The 18,255-nt window shown below is 40.4% G+C and overlaps 1 protein-coding gene across 1 annotated transcript in view; it reads left to right on the forward strand.

Moving 5' to 3' along the window:
• The window catches only part of KLHL29 (kelch-like family member 29), a 262,545-nt gene that overhangs the window by 190,028 nt on the left and 54,262 nt on the right, over positions 1 to 18,255 (forward strand). The window contains exon 6 of the mRNA XM_009319728.1: positions 14,031 to 14,230. Within this exon, the coding sequence (XP_009318003.1) occupies positions 14,031 to 14,230 (200 nt within the window). The remainder of the gene's footprint in view (positions 1 to 14,030; positions 14,231 to 18,255) is intronic.

The following is an 18,255-nucleotide window of genomic DNA, read 5'->3' on the forward strand; positions in this document are numbered from 1 at the left end:
GAATCAGCTTACAGAAATCCAATAACTGACTAGCCAAAGACTGTCATTTGGATTTTGCTGCGAAGACATCTGCTTGTGTGCAGAAGTCACCAGGCAGCATCTATTTCTAGAAGCACACTGAGGAATGTTGCTGCTTTATTATCAAATGGAGATATACTTTAGACTGAACACTGCTCATTTAAAACAAAAAAAAACCCAAACCTTTTTAAATGCTCTGAAAAGAGACTATGAAAGCAAAACCCTAGATTTCAGCTTTTATTGTCTTTCAGCTGCTCACATAAGGCTCATGTGTTACAAGAAAAAAATAGTGAAAGGTTTAGCCCATTTGCCAACCTCACCACTTTTTGCCTTCTTTCACATCAGCAGCAGCAATAAATATTCCAGAAGTCGATTTGTGTCCACAGTCAGGTCTCTCCATCCCAGTTGTCTTCCATATATAACCTCAGTTGCACACATGTAACCTTGATGAAGGCTAATGGAGTTGCACAGGTGTATCCAAGCCAAAAATACCTTTATTACTGATGATGGTGCTTGAATAGGGAAAAATCCAGCTTGATGTCTAGTTGAGTTTGCAAAACTGTCGGCTGAGAAAAATAAATATTCACCTGTAAACTGAGCAAATGTGTCTTTGCGAGACAATAAACTCAGGGCTATGGGGTGGAATTTCTAAAGACGTGCTTTTTAGAGGATACTTACAGTGGAAAGCCTAGTCCTTTTAGAAACCCCATGAAGTCAATGAAAGTCAAGGACTCAAGTTGCAGGAGGCACTCAGTATTTCGTAAGATCATGCCCTTAATAATACAAAATCATTCTAGTTCACTGAGGCAGTATGTTTATAAATACAACAGGTCTAGAATCCTCTCCTGTTAGCATTTCTTTTGAGATGGTACTTTAAGCTTTATGTGATTTTTATCTTTGTATTATTATAGAAATCAAAACAAGAATGGCAGTTTTTCCTGAAGAATAAAGGAGATCTCTTTATGTTAAGTATAATATAAAGGCCATTTCAATCACTGCATGCTAGGGTTAAACTCTAATGCCATTCCAACTGAAGGCACCAATAGGTCAGCAGAAATGTCAATGAGAAGATGATCTATTCGTGAAGATGCTATGTGCATCTATATAAACATGCAGAAAAAGAATATCTTTCAGAGTACTTACTTACTTCGGCTGTTCTTTGCCCCAGGCTAGTTATTGTTAACCTCATGTTCTGCCATTGATTCCACTGTGTGTTGGAGTTGGTATCTGATGGTAGAACAGCAAGCAGTGTCTCAAAAGAGTAAAAGTGAAATGTTCAAAAACAAATAAGATCAATTATCCCCTTCTCAAAAAAACCCCAAAATATAGACAAAAAGCATAATAGAACTAGAGTTATTGCCCATTTTGAGGAAGGCGATTTGATGAGAATTAGGAATAGCAGGGAAAAAAATATGTTGTTTTTATTGCACTGTAGTGAAAAGATGATAACCAGGTTTGACTGACCAAAACAATTCCAAAGTTATTTATTATTTATGAAACAAATTTGATAATGAGAGCGCACTTTGAGACACCCTTAGTTTCTCAGAAAATGGTTAATCCTGCAATGTGCTGAGCATTCTGGTCCTCGTCCAGAGAAATCCTTGTTCCATGTGATCTATCTTCTAAATATATGAGCATGGTCCTTTTGAGGTTGGGTTAGTCCAGTCCTGAGCCTAAGCTCAGCACCGTACCAAGCACTGTGCTGTTGGAAACGGGTTAACCAGTCCCCGTCAGGAGCTGCGCAGCACTCGAGCCTAAGCCAGGACTCGACGTTCATCTCAGTGAAAAGGATTGAAATCCTAAATTTTCATCTGAAAAGGATTAGGTGTATTAGGAACAGCGGGTGTGAAATGTTCCTGATGTCTGTTCCACTTCACTATGCCCACAAAGGGACAAAAGTGAGGTGCAGGGGAGGGATGGGGAAGTGTGAAGATGGGTGTATGCCCAAAGCTGGTCCTGCAGTAGGACATATTGCAATAACCTCAGGGGCTGTGGGGCTATCATTAACAACCTCAGAAACAATTTTATACAATATTAAACATATTTGGGGAGTGCTAGGTTTCCTTAAGTTCACTTCATAAAATCCCCTTTAAAGTATATTCTTTTTTGTGGTGAATATTCGAGCCTACTTTATGACAGGTATGGGGTTGAGTACTTGCCTTACTGCTTGCTCCTTCAGGCATAGAGCATATAGAGGAGTTGATATACTTTATCTGCGCTTAGGGAAATCATGTGGTTAGTCAGCTTCTTCAAACTGTGACCCATACAAGATTACTGCAGTACAGGACTTCAGGAGAAAATGGATGATAAATAGCAGCTGGAATAGGGATCTGTCCTCTAAATACCATCTTTGGTATTTTTTGAGTGCACCACCAACCACAGTTGCTTCCAGTCTGCCTGACTTTGGCCTCTAATTTGCACCTATATTTTAGGTACTTAAGAAATCAGCCTTCCCAAAGCAAGGGCATAATTTATGGTACAGGCAATGAAGAGAAGCACCTTGAATGCTTCTGGAAGGAGCCTTTTCTCCTAATTCAGGTACCTATGTGCAGGCAGGTAGGACATCCCTCTGGAGCAGTGAGAGGTGCTTGGCTCTTGGTGTTAGTCAACCAACATTTAGGCCCAAGGTTGGCATCTAAGGCAGATTTGGTCTAACCTCACCTTCTAGGCTGCTGCTATAGTCTACAGAGAGGGAGACAGACGTCTTCAGGAGGCAAGTCCTCTCACCATAAAATAGGTGTCCAAGATAAAAGATGAAGGAGGAGGCCATCCCTCTTTACTATTAATAGAGAGCTGAGGTGATTTGCTTAGACTCTAAACTTATGATGGGTGTTCCGTTGCTTCCTTCAGGGTTCCAGCCTAAGCTGGTTATCTAGGCTTCCTCTGCAGTTGTCAGGGAAGACAGGAATGTCCGCAGGGCAATTCATCCCGTCTTATGATAAATAACGTGAATTGCCTTCTGGAAGTGCTCATGTTTCATTGCCCATGGAGAAAGGCTAATCACCCAGCTCTGATTAGACACCTGAATCATAGCTGGCTAAAAGTACATGAACAATTCCTTCCTGAAACTAGTGTTTGTCTGAATGTCACATACATACGCTTATATATGTACACAGAAAGAAAGAAGTAGATAAGGATCCATCAAAACCCCCGTATCCAAAATGCCCCTCTCTCTCAGAGCACAGATTTTCTTATTTAAGTCAATCTTGTAGCTACAGCTCCTTGGTTTGGGGGAGGAGAGAAATGAGTTCTGTGTCTTTGTATCATCTGCCCTAGAAGAAATGCTGGAAGATGTGTGTGTGTGTTCTGGAAGGAAGGAGGGAACAGAAAATCCCATGAAGAGGCATCATGTTTTTCCAGCTGCGTTTGGGATAGACAAATGCAGCTGCTGGATAAATGGAATGTCTGATGTTTCCATAACAAAGAGAGTTTCACCGGAACATTTTAATTTGCCGCTTTCTTCTTCTTAATCCAACCCAAAGTGCTGGAATCTCTACCAAATATGACATTAATAATAGGAAGCTCTTGAAATAAAAGTCTCTTCTTGGCCAAAATGCTGGCTTTTATAAGCAGACTTCAGTTTTATTTCTCTGTGGTCAGTTACTAAAGAAACACAGATCCTGTCCTACAAGCTTTATCTTTTCAAGATTTGATTTTAATGATGCTTCCTAATCTTGAAGTCATCTTGGCTGCCTAATTTCACTAGCACAGAACAGTAAGTCACATACACAGGGAGATTTGGTCACAAGAAGCAAACATTTTTGATGCAGTGTAATCTGGCAATGCTATGTTCATCCTTCTTTTGCTAAGGAGCAGAGCCAGTGACTTCATGGTCAAATTGCTTTTCCACAATATCTTGTCTCTTTTTGCAAGTGTTAAGATTTTTTTTTTTTTTTCCTTTTCTAAAATAGGGTTGTATATACCCTCTTAGGGTTTGAAGGCAGGGCAGGAAGGCAGGAGAAGTAAAGCATTTAGGGTGAGAGGACCAAATTCCTTTTGCTTTACACCTATGATGAAGACAGAGATGTCATTCTGCATTTTACACCATTGTGTGGAAAGGCAGCATTTGGATGCAAGACAGAGAAACCTGCCACTATCCATCTGAAACAAGTCTGACAAAACTGCAAAAGCAGTTAGGTGTCTGGAAAACAGACTGTCTGGTTTGTGTTTATGTTGTAAAAAGCCCAAAATGAGAAATAGCAGATGAAAGAAAAATCTACTCTTAGTGACCCCTTTGTGTTTTCCTGCTTATTAAGAACCTTGCTTTTAACTCCAGGAGAGGAACAGGCAGCATTTCTACATCTGCATGCTTCAGCTCCATTGTAGAACAGAATGAATGTGGAAACAAATTATAACATTTCATTGAAAACAGAGAAATAGGGACTTAAAAATAAGATGTTTGTTTCAGGTGCCAGGAGAGGTATATTGTGCCTAGACAGACAGCGCCAGTGGTTTCTGTTAAACCATTTAAAGGAGTCTGTGAGAATGGGAGGTTGCTTGGGAGTGTAAAATATTCTTCACCCTTTACTGCCAGGGTGCAGGTGTAAATTACGCTATGGACAACATTTTTCTCTTAAATAAGGGACTGATAATTGCTGTGTGTTGGGCGCAAAATCCTGGCACTGGAAACAGCTTTGTGCTTTCAGTGGCCCCTTTTCGTGAGCGTGCTTCGCTTGCTCTGCCTGACCGAGCAGCCGCACTCCTGCCCGCCTGTTGGAGCTGCCTGCTGGGTTTCAAGTTTTGCAGCTGCCAGGTCTTGGAAAACATGTTTTCATCAAGCAAAAATGTATGGTCTTCTAAATAAATGAATTGCAGCTTACAAATATTCAGTGGTGTTGCTGGGCTGCCAGGCTAAGGAACTGCCACAAAACCCGTAGCAGGCATCGTAGCCTGACTGTTTCCAGCCTGGCGAGTGTGGCCATGGATTAGGAGGGTGAGTGGCTTGGGCTGGATGCTGTTCTGAAAGGAGGGACAGATCAATATGCCCTGCTCTGAAGAGAAACCGTGGCAAGGAGGACAGAAAGGCTCCTTTTCAAGCGATGGGGTGCAGCGCAGAATTTAAGCTTCTGCCTCAAAATGGCTGCAGCTTGCAGAGGCACCAAGCAGAATCACAACCTCTCACTCCTCTCCCTCGTTGACAGCATCTCTATTTACTGTAGATTGGGCTTCTCGCTCACATAATTTCTAGACACAACTCCAAATCCTGCGAATCTTATCCAAGGAATGACAGACTAATCACCTCTCTTGCTCTGGCTAGACCTATCTGCAAGCCATGCAGCTGTCATACAACCGCTCATAAGATGCCGGTGCAGGTGACCTGCGTATATTTACTTACATCTCACAGCCCTGTCTAGGCTTGACTGTGTTGAAATTTAGGGGTGAAAGGGAACAGTTATCTAATGAGGTGCAGTTCAAGCTAAATGGATCAAAGACAACAAAAAAAACTTCCACAGCATAGAAACTGGAGCCGTGTTCTTGAAAGCTGTCACTTTTGAGCCACTTCCAAAAGCCAGTCTTGGCCTAAAATGAGGGTAATCAAATCTCCAACTCCAGCATGCTCGCAGGTAGCTCCAGGGATCAGCAGTTCGCTTCCTTTCATTTAAATCATCAAGGCTTAGCCACTGCTGGATTGGGATAATGAATTTTAATTAATATGACCAGGTTATGATCACATTAGATCACGATCCCCTCTTTTTGCTTGCATAGCACTAAGCTTTGGTGACTGAAATACTCTGAGCAGTTCTGTGGGGTGGTGTGGGCAGGGATTGATGGGGTGAGAAGAGCTACCTGCCCTTTCCCGCATATACTGTGGCCATAGGTGATGCAATATATTGCCTTTCATTGATGTCCAGACCACAGGCTGGCTCTACGTACACCATAGAAAAGCACTAGCAACACCCCGTAGCTGAGTGAGAAAGAACCAGTGCCTGACAGAATTAATTCTAATTACTGAAATGCTGATTGGGATCTTTGGGCACTACCATAATCATAGTAGTAGTACTAAATAATAATTGTGGTTATCATTATTTTATTATTGTTTTCCCTCTAGACATTGCAATGATGAGAAAGAGCTTTGGATAGACTTACCTAGATAATTACTTGTATAAATTTCACCACATTCCTAAGAAACAGATTTATTAGCTACATAATGCCAGCTCTCTGCTAAGCTGGTTTTTGATGGTGTAATAAATATCATTAAAACAAATCAGATAGGTGTTGGTTAAGGGGGTGAGCTTTAAGTTTGATGAGAATAAAGTTTGTATTCTGTCATTTTATTTTTAATCTTCCTTACCATATAATCCACCAAAACCTGCTTGCATCTTTTATTTACCTTTAACAAATAGTAGCTCTCACCTCAGGCTATTTTGCCACATATTTGCTGAATTAGGCTGCCAGAGATACTTGCAAGCAAGCTAGATCCCGTGCTGTTAATAAGTTGGCTCAGTTTTTTTACTTCTCCACTAGTACCTTGTGAGATTCAGTTTATTCTCAGTCCCTAGCAAAAGTCCAGGTCATGAAATGCTGTTCTTCCAAGGGCACTCGCTATTCACGTCTTCAGTCACTTGCTAGTTGTTTAAGCCAGGATCTTCAAACTCGTCATTTTCTTTCTTAAATCTCAGCGGGGAGGCAGATTTGTGCCTTCGCCTGTGATCTCCGACACTATAGCGTTACAGGCTGCCGTTGATCCCGTGCCTTTAGAAACAGTCTTGACCGAGCAATTAGATTGTGTTCCATCGGTGAATAGCATTAAGGATATATAGGAGACATGGCTCTTTTGTTTGTTTTATTTTATTCTGGCCATGTTGTCCGTGAACAAAAGCATTTGCCGTTAATCCCGTTGCTCGTCTTGGTTTGTAATGATCATTTCTGTAATGGTGAATTAGCAGGAGCTGCTAGTGCATGCCCGAGCTCACAGCCATTAATTTTCCTGATTTTCTTCTTATAGAGCAGGTGCAAACTGGCAGCGTTTGACCCTAATAAGTTACACTAGTCTTGCCAAATTTTGTTTGCCTGGAACAAGGAACGTTATTTGTATCAACATCCTGGTACAAAGTGAGCAAATGGATTTGTAGGTCAGGTAAATTTTCATTACAAATTTGCAAGCCTGTGTTTAAACAATGTAATTTATTTAATCTTGTGATTTTACTAGTTCTTTATCGTAATCATACAGTAACACCATTACAGTATATGTTTTCGTCTCTCCTGAGACAGATGGATAGTGGCTGAGGCTCAAAGATAATATTTATCTACAAGATAGTATAACGAAGGCAGAGATTTGCAAGTTAATACATTTTGAGCTGATAAAATAATTCCAAAGGAGAAGCAATGCTAGGGTGTAATTTATTTTTTTTAAAATCCTATTTAATAGAACATTCAGTGCCTTATGACATACATATTGCAATGATGTTGCTCTATAAATGTCCCTTCCTGCCATCATTTACATGATTGATTACCTTGCAGCTGCATAAACTTGCATAACTCAGTAAATAACCTGTTACCTCAGTATGCACATGCATCTTTGTGCGTGTGTCGTGGAAATGTATGTTGGTATGTTTGGACATCTATGCTTTTATATCTCATGAGAGTGTAATTATGATAAATCAAGCTCTTCGGTACGAAATACGACTTTCTGTGTAGAGTGCCATGTCTTTTCTGTTCATAGCTGAAGGTTGGCTGTAATATAACGAAGTTTCTTTGTTGCTTCTCCCGAGATAAATAGACATGTGGGTTTTGAACCATTAATAACTCTGAAGATGATGAAAAGTCAAATAGTGGACAGTTAAGATGCAGCAACATTGCACTCTCTTCTTTGCCTGGAGTTTAAATGCTTTAAGGATTATGTTCCACAGTAAACAAGATGTTCAGTCTAAATTGTATAGACTTGAACAGGAGTTTCTAATGAGCACATAGCTAACAGACTCTTAAGCCTCACGAGAAGCTGCCTGTCCCAGTCCGGAGTCCTTTCTTCAGTAATCCAAATAATTTGACAGAGATAAAAAGAAGTAGCTTCTCTTCCCTTAAGTGCTTCATCTTACATAAAAATCTTGGATTTCCTGTTTTCTGGAGACCAAAACACTGTCCAGGGAACAAAGCAATTTAGTTTGATTTTTTTTTTTTTTTGTCCTATCTATCTTGATAGCAAATATTTTGCTCTAGTGGAATGAGAACACAATTAATGTAGGGCAAACATTTATGTTCCTAATTATGAAAGCAAGCCAGCCAGCAAGATCAGCATGTCGAGCTGATGGGGCAGATCCTGGGAGAGGTCAGCAGGCAGCTGACCAGTGGGACAGGCCATTGCTGTGGTCCATGCAGAGAGGGACCAGCCCCAAAATATGGGCTTCAGATGCCTCAATCCAGGGTGGAGCTGGAGCTCCTGCCTGCGTGCTGGCAGTCCCATAGCCTCCGGTTAGCTCAAACGTGCTTTTAGTGGAGGATATTCAGATTCCTGAGTTGTATGGGATCCTGAGCAATAGATAGTCAAAGATAGCAATTTTTTTTTTAATTACACTACCAGAATCAGTGTGTTTTCCTATTTCTTAAAAATAAATTCTGAGTGTAATATGAACAAAATTGAGGCTATATTATGGAGCTTGCTCTTTGCCATTGTCTCCTCTTGGGAGAAGCAGGTAGTGGCAAGTAGGCTCTCTGTTCACAAGCAGAAGTGATGGACCTTTGAGAGACAGAAAGAAAAAGACACACACCAAGTCCCACGTGCCTGGGGAAAGATCACAAATGATAATTCTGAACATGTCTTTATTTTAGAAGATAATAATTTATTTCAGTGCCCTTTTGGAGCACAAAGCTTAAATATATGTCATACCTTTGAGTCTACGGCACAGTGAGTCATATGGTTTTGAATGTAAATAGGTGTTACAAACTCTGTCAGTCCTCCTGTTCCCAACTAGGCAGCCTGGGAGGAAGCTGAACCAACTGTTCCTAGGCAGTAATGTACATTTACATAAAATGTTTCACATTTTTCATGTTTATTCCATGCAGATGGCTCCATTTTGAACATCCAGAATTTGTTTTGACTTTGTGACTATAGCTTGTAAACAGAGAGTTGGCTGGCATCTGTACTGGGTATAGGTAGCTTTTTGTATTTGATCTAAAATTGAGTGAGGCTGTAGCCAAACCATTAGTCAGTCAAAATAATGTTGCAAGCTGGGTACAGGCAGCATATCCAAACCATGAGGGAAGCCTGAATTAGAGGCAGCAGCGCTGTCCATAAATTGACAAATTGATGCGCTAGTGGTGTTTCACTTACACAGCTACTTTAGCCAGACTCTAAACGTGGCTTTGCAAATCAAGGCATCTCGCTATTAAACATTTTGAACTGAATATCGCAGAAGTTCTCTTAAGTGAACGTGTTGATGCGAATAATACAGGGAAAATGCATAGATATACATATATTTATAACTCAAGATACAGAAAACTCAGTTGCATCACTATTAAGCATGAAAACACTAGTGCTGATTCTTGTCCGTGTGTATTACATGTATGGAAATGATTTTCAAGGACAGATGAATACCAAAAATGTAAAGTTCTCTACTTTTTGTTTTGTCAGATCCACTCCTAATCTTGCAGATGAGTTTTAGGGCTATTTTTCCTGCTACCAGTATTTAAATGCTTTAGCTCCTTTCTATATATTAGTTAACAGAAAGGGACACCGATTTTGATTTGTTACTTGAGAGTGTAGCTGAGCCATCTTTTGCTTTAAAAGGTTCCCCGTGCCTTTGTCTTCTCTAGTTCAAGTAATTAAGTTGAAGGACAAGTAGCCAGAGTATGTTCAAAGGCCTTGGCTTTATTTTGTCAGACCTAATTATTCCAGACAATACAAAATATTTTTCAGTAATTCCCCCTTACCTGTTCAGAGCATATCTGCGCTTCCTGCTTGTCTGTGGGTTCAGTTCTGCTTGCACGTTGCTCAGATCTATCACCTTGCTGGAGAAATACATGATTTGTAAATCTGAAAGGATTCCCCAACAGCTACCATAAAATTAAGCTGTTAAAGAGCTCTTGGAGCTTGTTTAAATGTAGACCTAAACAAACCTCTTTGCTGTTTAGCTCAAGATAAATCTTTTAAAAAGTCCTGTTCTAAATCACTTCCTAATTTTAATGAGTTTCTATATCAGCCTTTGCCAGATTTTTACTGTAGCTATTCTCCAAGATTACAGCCATGATAAAGTAAGGACGAAAATTGTTTATTATATGTTATTCTTCAGAAGCAAAACTTTTTCCCCCAGAGGCTGTTGGGAGAGCTATTGATTTTCTGCCACGATGTGAAATGTGTGACCTTTATAATATGAGCAATGATTACAAGGCCAATAAAATGACATCATTCTGTTTAAACTTTAGAGTTCGCAGGGCAAATAGCAGAATGTGCCACATTTAATGATGTCCACGGACGTGTGGACATTGTGTACATTGCCTGGCTTCAAGTGAGACTCAAACACGAAGCAGGCAGGCTCTCCGGTCCCAAAATACCCCATGTTTGTGCTAGGAGTTGGGGAACAGGAGTGTATGTACCAGGTAGAGCTGTATCTTTTCCCAGCTCTTACGGCAAGAAGTCACTGCTTTTCTGAGAGCAGACTTTTCTAAATGTTTGCATCTACCAATGCCACTGACAAAACTCCTCCTGATGTGATACAGGATGAGCTATTTGGGGCACAGCTGTATACATTCGTACAGATTTTCCCCAATCCACTGCATATGCATTTACAGGACTAAATTCTGTTCTTGTAATACTGCTTTAGCCACTTCATTGCAGTTCCTCTAGAGTAGCTGAGAGAAGGCTCCGTCCCAAATATACAAAGTATAACAGCACAGAGCATATTCATATTTTAATACATGTGAAAACAAGGAACACAGAAAGCTTTAGTCAGGCTTGGAGGGGGGTGCCACAACCTGATTCACTGAAATAATTTCAGAGAATAAATTTATGGAAATTTATCTCTGCATTTCCCACTTCAGTCACATCAGTCTGTGTCCCCACATTATTTTCTTCCAGTCCTTCAAAAACTCTTTTTTGATCCATTAGGACCTGCTTCAACCAATTCTCCGTCCATTCTCCAGCCCGTACCAAGGCAGAGCCCTAGCGTGGAAACGAGGGTAGCTGTGATTTCCCTTTGGCTCAGTATTCGGTCCAGCTAAATGTGCAGCCAAAGTGCTCGTGACTTAGAAAACAAAAGCAAAGCAGCACAACACATTCAAGGCATTGCAGAGGAAGGAATAGGGATAATTTTCTTTCCCGTTTCTGGCTCATTGTGTAATATCAATAATCTCTGTAGCTTTGTATTATGCTTGCCGTAAGAGGCTCTAGTGATTGATTAAACACCTTAGCTTTTCTTTGGCATTTAATCAATTGCAGCAGCAGTTTATTGCTTGGTGTATTACAAAGTAAAAGAGATTATTACTTAATTATTCTGAAAAATAGCAGCTTGCAGTTGTTGCTACCGTGGATATGTGTCTACGCTGACACTGGTGTCACGGCATCCTTTCCTTTGTGCCTCCTCGTCTGTGTTCAGGGAGAGAGTGTGCAATTCCTGCAGGGTCACACACAGTCAGTCCCTCAGCCATCACCAGCACAGTGCAATTAGTGGTGTTAAATAAGTAATTGCTTATGGTGGGGCTTCCCGCAGTGCAAAGAGCCTGATTCTGCCACTTGCTGGGTATCTTCAAATCTCACTTAAATTTTAGGCAATGTCCTTATCAACCAGCCCACGTGAATATGAACTCACTGTCAGGTACAAACCGCTTCTGGAAACAATTCAGCAAGAATTACATCGGTACCAGGAGGCATTTTGATAGCCCAGGGTGCAGCACTGGATGTGTGCACAACTGGAGATAAATCAGATATGGGCAATGTTATTGGTACGTGAGTGTGAAAAAGAAAAAAAAATAACATTTTGTGACATCCTCTTGAGGATCTAGGAAATGGCGACTCTTCTGTTTTGACACCTGAGGTTTTCTGCCTTGAGTGCAAAATTGAATCCGTATGCAAGAGTTCAGAAAGAATATTGTGGTGTGATAAAGCATAAGGATTCAGGGTAGCGTACACATCTGTGCATGTAGGGGTACCACAGGTATCGTGATCAGTATGTATTCTTATCTATCTGCTTGTGGACTAGGATCTAACCCACCTGTATTCCCATGCGAAGGGATAGTCCAATATTTAGAATTAAAAAATGGGGTTTAGTTCCTTGCTTTGCCCCTGACTTTCTCTATGATCATAGGCAAGGGTATTTGTCTCCTTGTGCCTCAGTTTCCTTTTGTGAATGGGAGTAACCATTGTTCACTACCTTAGAGAAGCATATGAAATGAAGGACTGCTAGCTGCTCCTCCATTGTGATAGCGGACACCATCTAAATACTTTCAGTAGAAAAATGAAACCTCTTTAAAGCTTTGATGCTGCAAGGATTCGTATAAATTAAAGCTGTGCCCTTGACTTGAACGGGGCTAGTCAATGGAAGACCTGTGACAAAGCATCCACTGCAAATTTTAAGCATTTCCACAAATGATTCTAGGGGTTATTGGGGTGGGTGGGGTGGGGTGTCATGTTGGTTTATGAGGGAACAAAATTGAACCTCTTACATTGTTTACTTTTCCTCCATTATGATAGTAGAGGTCTGACCATCACCTTTCTAGGCAGCTTTGTGAATCCAAGAGGTTGGTAGTGCTCTTGCTTATGCTTAGAGCTGGCATTGCCTGTGAATAGTGATGCTTTGGCCAGTCCATATAAGTCACGCAGCATCGTATGCCGGTTTTGTGTCAATCGTGCAATGGCTTTTGCAAGTACTCTAGCAGAATTGGAGCGAGCAGACGTTGCTGTCCAGTGACTAGGAGAAGTTCATGTTTCTTTGAGAAGGTGCTGGATGGTCCTAACCATTAAAAGAGTTTATTTTCTTACTCCAACAGATTTCCCCTCCCCTCCTTGACGTTACCAAATTTATTATCACTTTTGTCTTTCAGGTGTAACCTGTCTTTAGTGTTGCAGACACATCAGCCAACCATGCATTAAGAACTGGGCCCTTACTTTAATTCAGTATAATTTTCTTTTTGTCCAATAATTTCACAAGCACTAATCCACACTTCAAATGCAGGAGATACTTTGATCCCCAAATTGTTCAGCACTTCATGCAGGAAAAACCGTAGGCCACAGTCATGAAACTCCTAGAGGATGGCTGCTGGCTTCCTGTGGCAGAGCTGGTTGTTGTTTTCCCCCCTCTCCCTTCTTTGCTCTAACCATTTTGTCTGTCTATCTTGTCTTGTATTCAGTTTTCAAAGCAATTGCCATGAAGGGCTTCCTTTTTTTAGTGCCTAAAAGGGAACAATAGATTTTTAGAATAAGCATATATATTTTTTTTATATGACCATCTGTATATGCATATCATATCTATCATCATATCTATACTTTAATATACTGAGAAGTTCAAGCTAAACAGAAATTAATATTTATTATTGTTATTTTTTATGAAAAGGTCTTTAAATGTATCCTTAAATGCACATGACATTTAAAATTATTCCAGTGCTGGATTCCTGAAAAAGTAGATGACCTTTTCTCTTGAAATTGGAGTGTTTTTTCCTTAACAGTTCTATTAGGCACAGAAGATGAAATGTTAACCAAGCTGTTAAAATGTATTGTTTCCCTTTGAAAGCTAATCCTATTCCTCATTTTCATTAATGTTGGCTCATTTGTTTTTCTTTTTCTTTCTTTCTTTTCCTTTTCTTTCCTTTCCTTTCCTTTCATTTTGCAACTGTTTTTGCATGAAAATGCAGAGTAGCAATAAACAGATTTTTCATAAGACTTGCTTTAAGACTCTTCTCTTTCAGATCCAGTTAAAGTTTTTAAGTTCAGTTATTTTAAAATTCATATTCTTCAGTTCCGTAAACAAAAAAAAATGGAGAAATATAATGAGGTGCAAAGCGATTTTCTAGCCCTCACTAATCAATAAATGCCAACAAAATGGGGATGGTGTAATGTCCATAATTTAATTGTCTGCTGTTACCAGGTCACCACGAGACAGTAGCAGAAGCGGGGAGAAGCTGGAATTGGCCATGTCCAACCTCACTGCAGATGTCCTGGAATTACTGCTGGAGTTTGTTTATACAGGTTCTTTGATCATAGATTCAGCCAATGCAAAAACCCTACTGGAAGCTGCCAGCAAGTTCCAGTTTCATACCTTCTGTAAAGTCTGCGTTTCATTTCTAGGTAAGAATCACTCCATCTAGTGAGGTTTTAAGATCTTATTTTAAGGTTTGTAAGCCTTTCTTCTAAAAACTCTTTAAAGATAATTAGGAAACCAAGATTAAATATAATAAAATAAAATAAAATTTTAAAACCCACATTATTTATTTGGGTTGAGATTTGAATTTAAAATGCTGACACAGTGGCCAGTGGAAAATTATCTAAAAAGTATAGCCTGTTGTTTGAGTGGCAACTGTTTTTACATCTTGGATAGACTTTTTTGTTGAATCTTCTTTCATACTTGGTATGATGGTGACATTCTGTTTCACAGAGGTTGATCTCTGCACAGATACCAGGCTGTATAAGCACAGGTTGCTTATAACTGTGACAGCAAATGTCGGGTGCTACACCAGGCCATCCTGGTCAATCACTGAAAGAATTGGAGGTGGACTCCCACAGAGGAGTCAGGATCTGCAGTTTTCTTGCATCCATGAGAAAATCCTTCACATGTCCAATGTTCTTGTAAACAAGATCTGGTTGAACTACTCCAGGTTGAATGTTCACAGGGATTGTTCTTTCATACAGAGTTATGGTCTGATGGATATGTGTCATCACAAATGGTGGATGGGAATGAAAGGTTGCTGTGCTCTCTCTTGGTAACTCATGTGCCCTGCGTGCACAGGGAGCGTTTGCCCCAGAGAGGGTGTACAGATCAACATCATAACCAGTGCTTCTGTCCATCCTCTCATGGCCACATGAGAAGCCCATTCCTTCTTGTCCGGAGCACGACGTCATCCTGCTCCTTGCATTTTCTGTATATTTTCCAATACAGACTATTTCAAAACAGTCCAAGGTGACCAGCTCAGTTAACTAAGCTTTACTGGTCTGAACTGGAACCATCCAGCCCCATTTCCCATTTTCATGGCAGAAGAGGAGCCAGAACTGGAGCTCAAATGAAACACGTTGGTTCAAATTCCTGCCTGTATCACATGCCACTTCTTCACTAACGTGGCTATAACATCAGTTAATAGGCAGTAATAATTTTCAAATTATTAGCACAAACTTACTAATACAAGAAGTGTGAGCTTGATCTTATATCACTTACTTCCCGTGTCCAAGTTCCAAATATCTTTTTTGGACATCTGATTTCTATTCAGGCTCCCTCAACTTGGTATGAGAGATGTCATTCTCTCTGGACCCCAAATACATCTTCAACCCAGATGAACTATAGGTTCTTCTTGGGCAGTTCTCATTTCAAATTGACATCTAGAATTACAGAGTGTGGATGATGAAAGTTTAGAAAATGTTGCACTCATTTTAAAACAAAAACAAAACCAAAAAAAACTCAAAGGAGTCCAGTTTACTGCTGTGTTAATTTTCACTGCTAAGCTGACCTGCTGGCAAGATGAGTGGTGTGACTAGGCTGGTAGTCACTACACCTGGTAGTGCAGGCATCACTAAAGAACCTGTAGTATTGTATTCTTCTCTTCTTTCCAGCTTTTTATATGTTACTTGTTTAAAAGTCTGTTCTCAAATGGATGGGTAATGGGGAAATGAAATCTGTGCCTTGCAATCCCACTGTATTGGTTGTGCAACTTGAGTGAGGGCTCTGGCTTTGGCATTGCTTTCCCCCAGCTTCCCTTCACCACTTTTTAAAGTGATTAGATCTTATGGCCTTTCCAGGAATAGATATGTTTAAGTTGCGCTATACCTAAAGATTCAGCCAAAAAACCAAAATACATTTATTTCACTAAATCAATGTGAGATTTCTCTTTTCCAATAGTTAATATTTGAATTCAGTGAACCATGTTGTGGTATGAAATAGTAGAGTTGGTTATAAGTTCAGTGATATATGGGGAGTCGCTGGAATTTTGTATTCTCATTTGGAGAATTCATGGAATGTAATTGCTTAATTTTATTTATAGTTGTGACTGGATTGCTCTACAGAGATAGTAGAGCACTTGCCATCTAAAAAGTTTAGGGAAAGGCATTTTTTTCTTCTCTGTGGCTGTGTTTTTTCTTTTCATCCCAGCCACCTCTGCTCCCCACAAAGCAAAAATACAGTAAAAATCAGGTTTTTTTTCCAGGGTTTCTGGAGGATTCACCAGTATGAACAGTGATTCTTTCCCATTAGTGGCCATGTCTAAATAGTGAGAGAAGTGAAGGGAAGTCCAAAGAGGCCCAAAGAAGTAAAAGCCCCAAATGAATAGGTCTATTCAGCCCAGCACCATCTCAGGGGAAATTCAGGTCATCCTTTTTCAGCTGTGAAGCTCCAGCAGGGTCCTAACTCGTTGATGTCCAGGCAGCTCTTGTGTCTCTATCCTGGGGCTCTCAGCAGCGTTGGGCAGAGGCACCCCAAATCCGCTTGCACTTTCTAGTGGAAACATGCTGCAAATGTGTCAGGAAAATTGTTTCATTACAACAGGAGATTTCTTAACCAGCTTCACTGGCTAATTATAGCCACGTTCCCTCTCTCCCCCACATGGTGTCTCCTCTGCTTTTGTCTAGATTATGAGAAATGACAACAGTTTTGTGCCGACTGATGCAACGATGCTGACAAGTTCGTGCAGGCACCATATGATAACTGGGCAAATGTTTGCAAACTGGTCAGGACATCATAGGTATTTCCTCCATCCATATGGCTGAAGACTTGAGGGTTTTTTCTTTTTTTTTTTTTTTTCATATTTGTTTTATGCTATCATCACAGTCATGGCTCAAATCGGATTTCAGGAGATTCATTAGTATCACAATTTGGGTCCGTGATGCAGGGACCCCCATCACAGGAGAGAACAAGTTCTGAGCTTGTACTTCAGCCTGCTGCTGATAAAATAAAAGTATTCTTCCGTAAGTCTAAAGAAGTTGGTGGAACCTGTTAGATTCGTGGAGGAGAATAGGAAAGAGCAGGAGCTCTGAATTTTTTTTAGTCTCTTGGGCAAAGGGCACAAAGACAAAGTTTGCAAAGAGTATGAGAGGGAGCTATGAGAAAAACTGGACAGACGGACCAGTGGTGAGACCTGCATGAATAGACATATGCACCTGAGGGAAGAAGAGGCCTTTACAGTCCTTATGAATTCGAGAGAAAGTATTATGGCTAATTTTTTGTTCATCCAAGGTGGAGAATTTTGAGCCAACTGGAGAACCACGCTGCCCGGCACTGGAGAAACTGAAGCATCAACCATATCTGGAGATATGAGAAATAAGGAACACTCTCACAGGAGAAGTGAAATCTTTTGGACAGTGAATGCATCCAGAAGTCTTCCAGCTATCGTCCATCTTCACATGCTTTTGACACTAGTAGGAATACCTGAGGAATAAGATCCTCATCAGAATGTACACAGAGTATGATGAGGAAATGCAAGTTTTATGCTAATTTTAGTGATATTCAAGTCATCATCTAGAAAGCATCTCTAAGTGAAAATGCAGTACTTAATGCACACAGAGGGGGTTTACATCAACCACTGAGCTTCCATCATACTGTTACCGCAATCTTGCTGTGTAATCCTTCCTACATACCATATATCTCTGACTTTATCTCAAGTCGTCCCACTCCCAGAAGTGCAGTCTTAGCAGTCTGCCTGGCTGATTATCTTATGATGACTCTGCACAGGATTCCATTCCAAAATAACATCTTAACGAAGTGGAGAATACCGGCTGCTGATCTGCAATATTGTGACATACATAGAAACAAGTATGCTATCCAGCACTATCTCAAACCAGTGAGAACCTACTAGATTACATTTGATATCCTTAAAGGCCACTCATAAGTCTGTTATGAACTGTCCTTGAGCATTGGGAATAGCTTAGTAGTCACATGTTCTGAAGGGACTCAAGGTGAAACTCCACAAAAACGTGTTATTACAAGTCCAGTGTCACTGTGGCAAAACCAGCAATTACTGTAAACATGTCAGCGTCCAAAGGAAAACGGCTCAGGAGCAGATGAATCAGAACTGGTCCTTAGCTGTCTCTGTCATGTTGGCATCCTGAAGTGCCCCCGGACTGCAAACACTTGGAATGGGATATATTATATAGCAGAAGTCTATATCTAAGTA

The sequence above is a fragment of the Pygoscelis adeliae genome, unplaced genomic scaffold (genome assembly GCF_000699105.1).
Source record: "Pygoscelis adeliae isolate BGI_AS28 unplaced genomic scaffold, ASM69910v1 Scaffold121, whole genome shotgun sequence".
NCBI lineage: Eukaryota > Metazoa > Chordata > Aves > Sphenisciformes > Spheniscidae > Pygoscelis > Pygoscelis adeliae.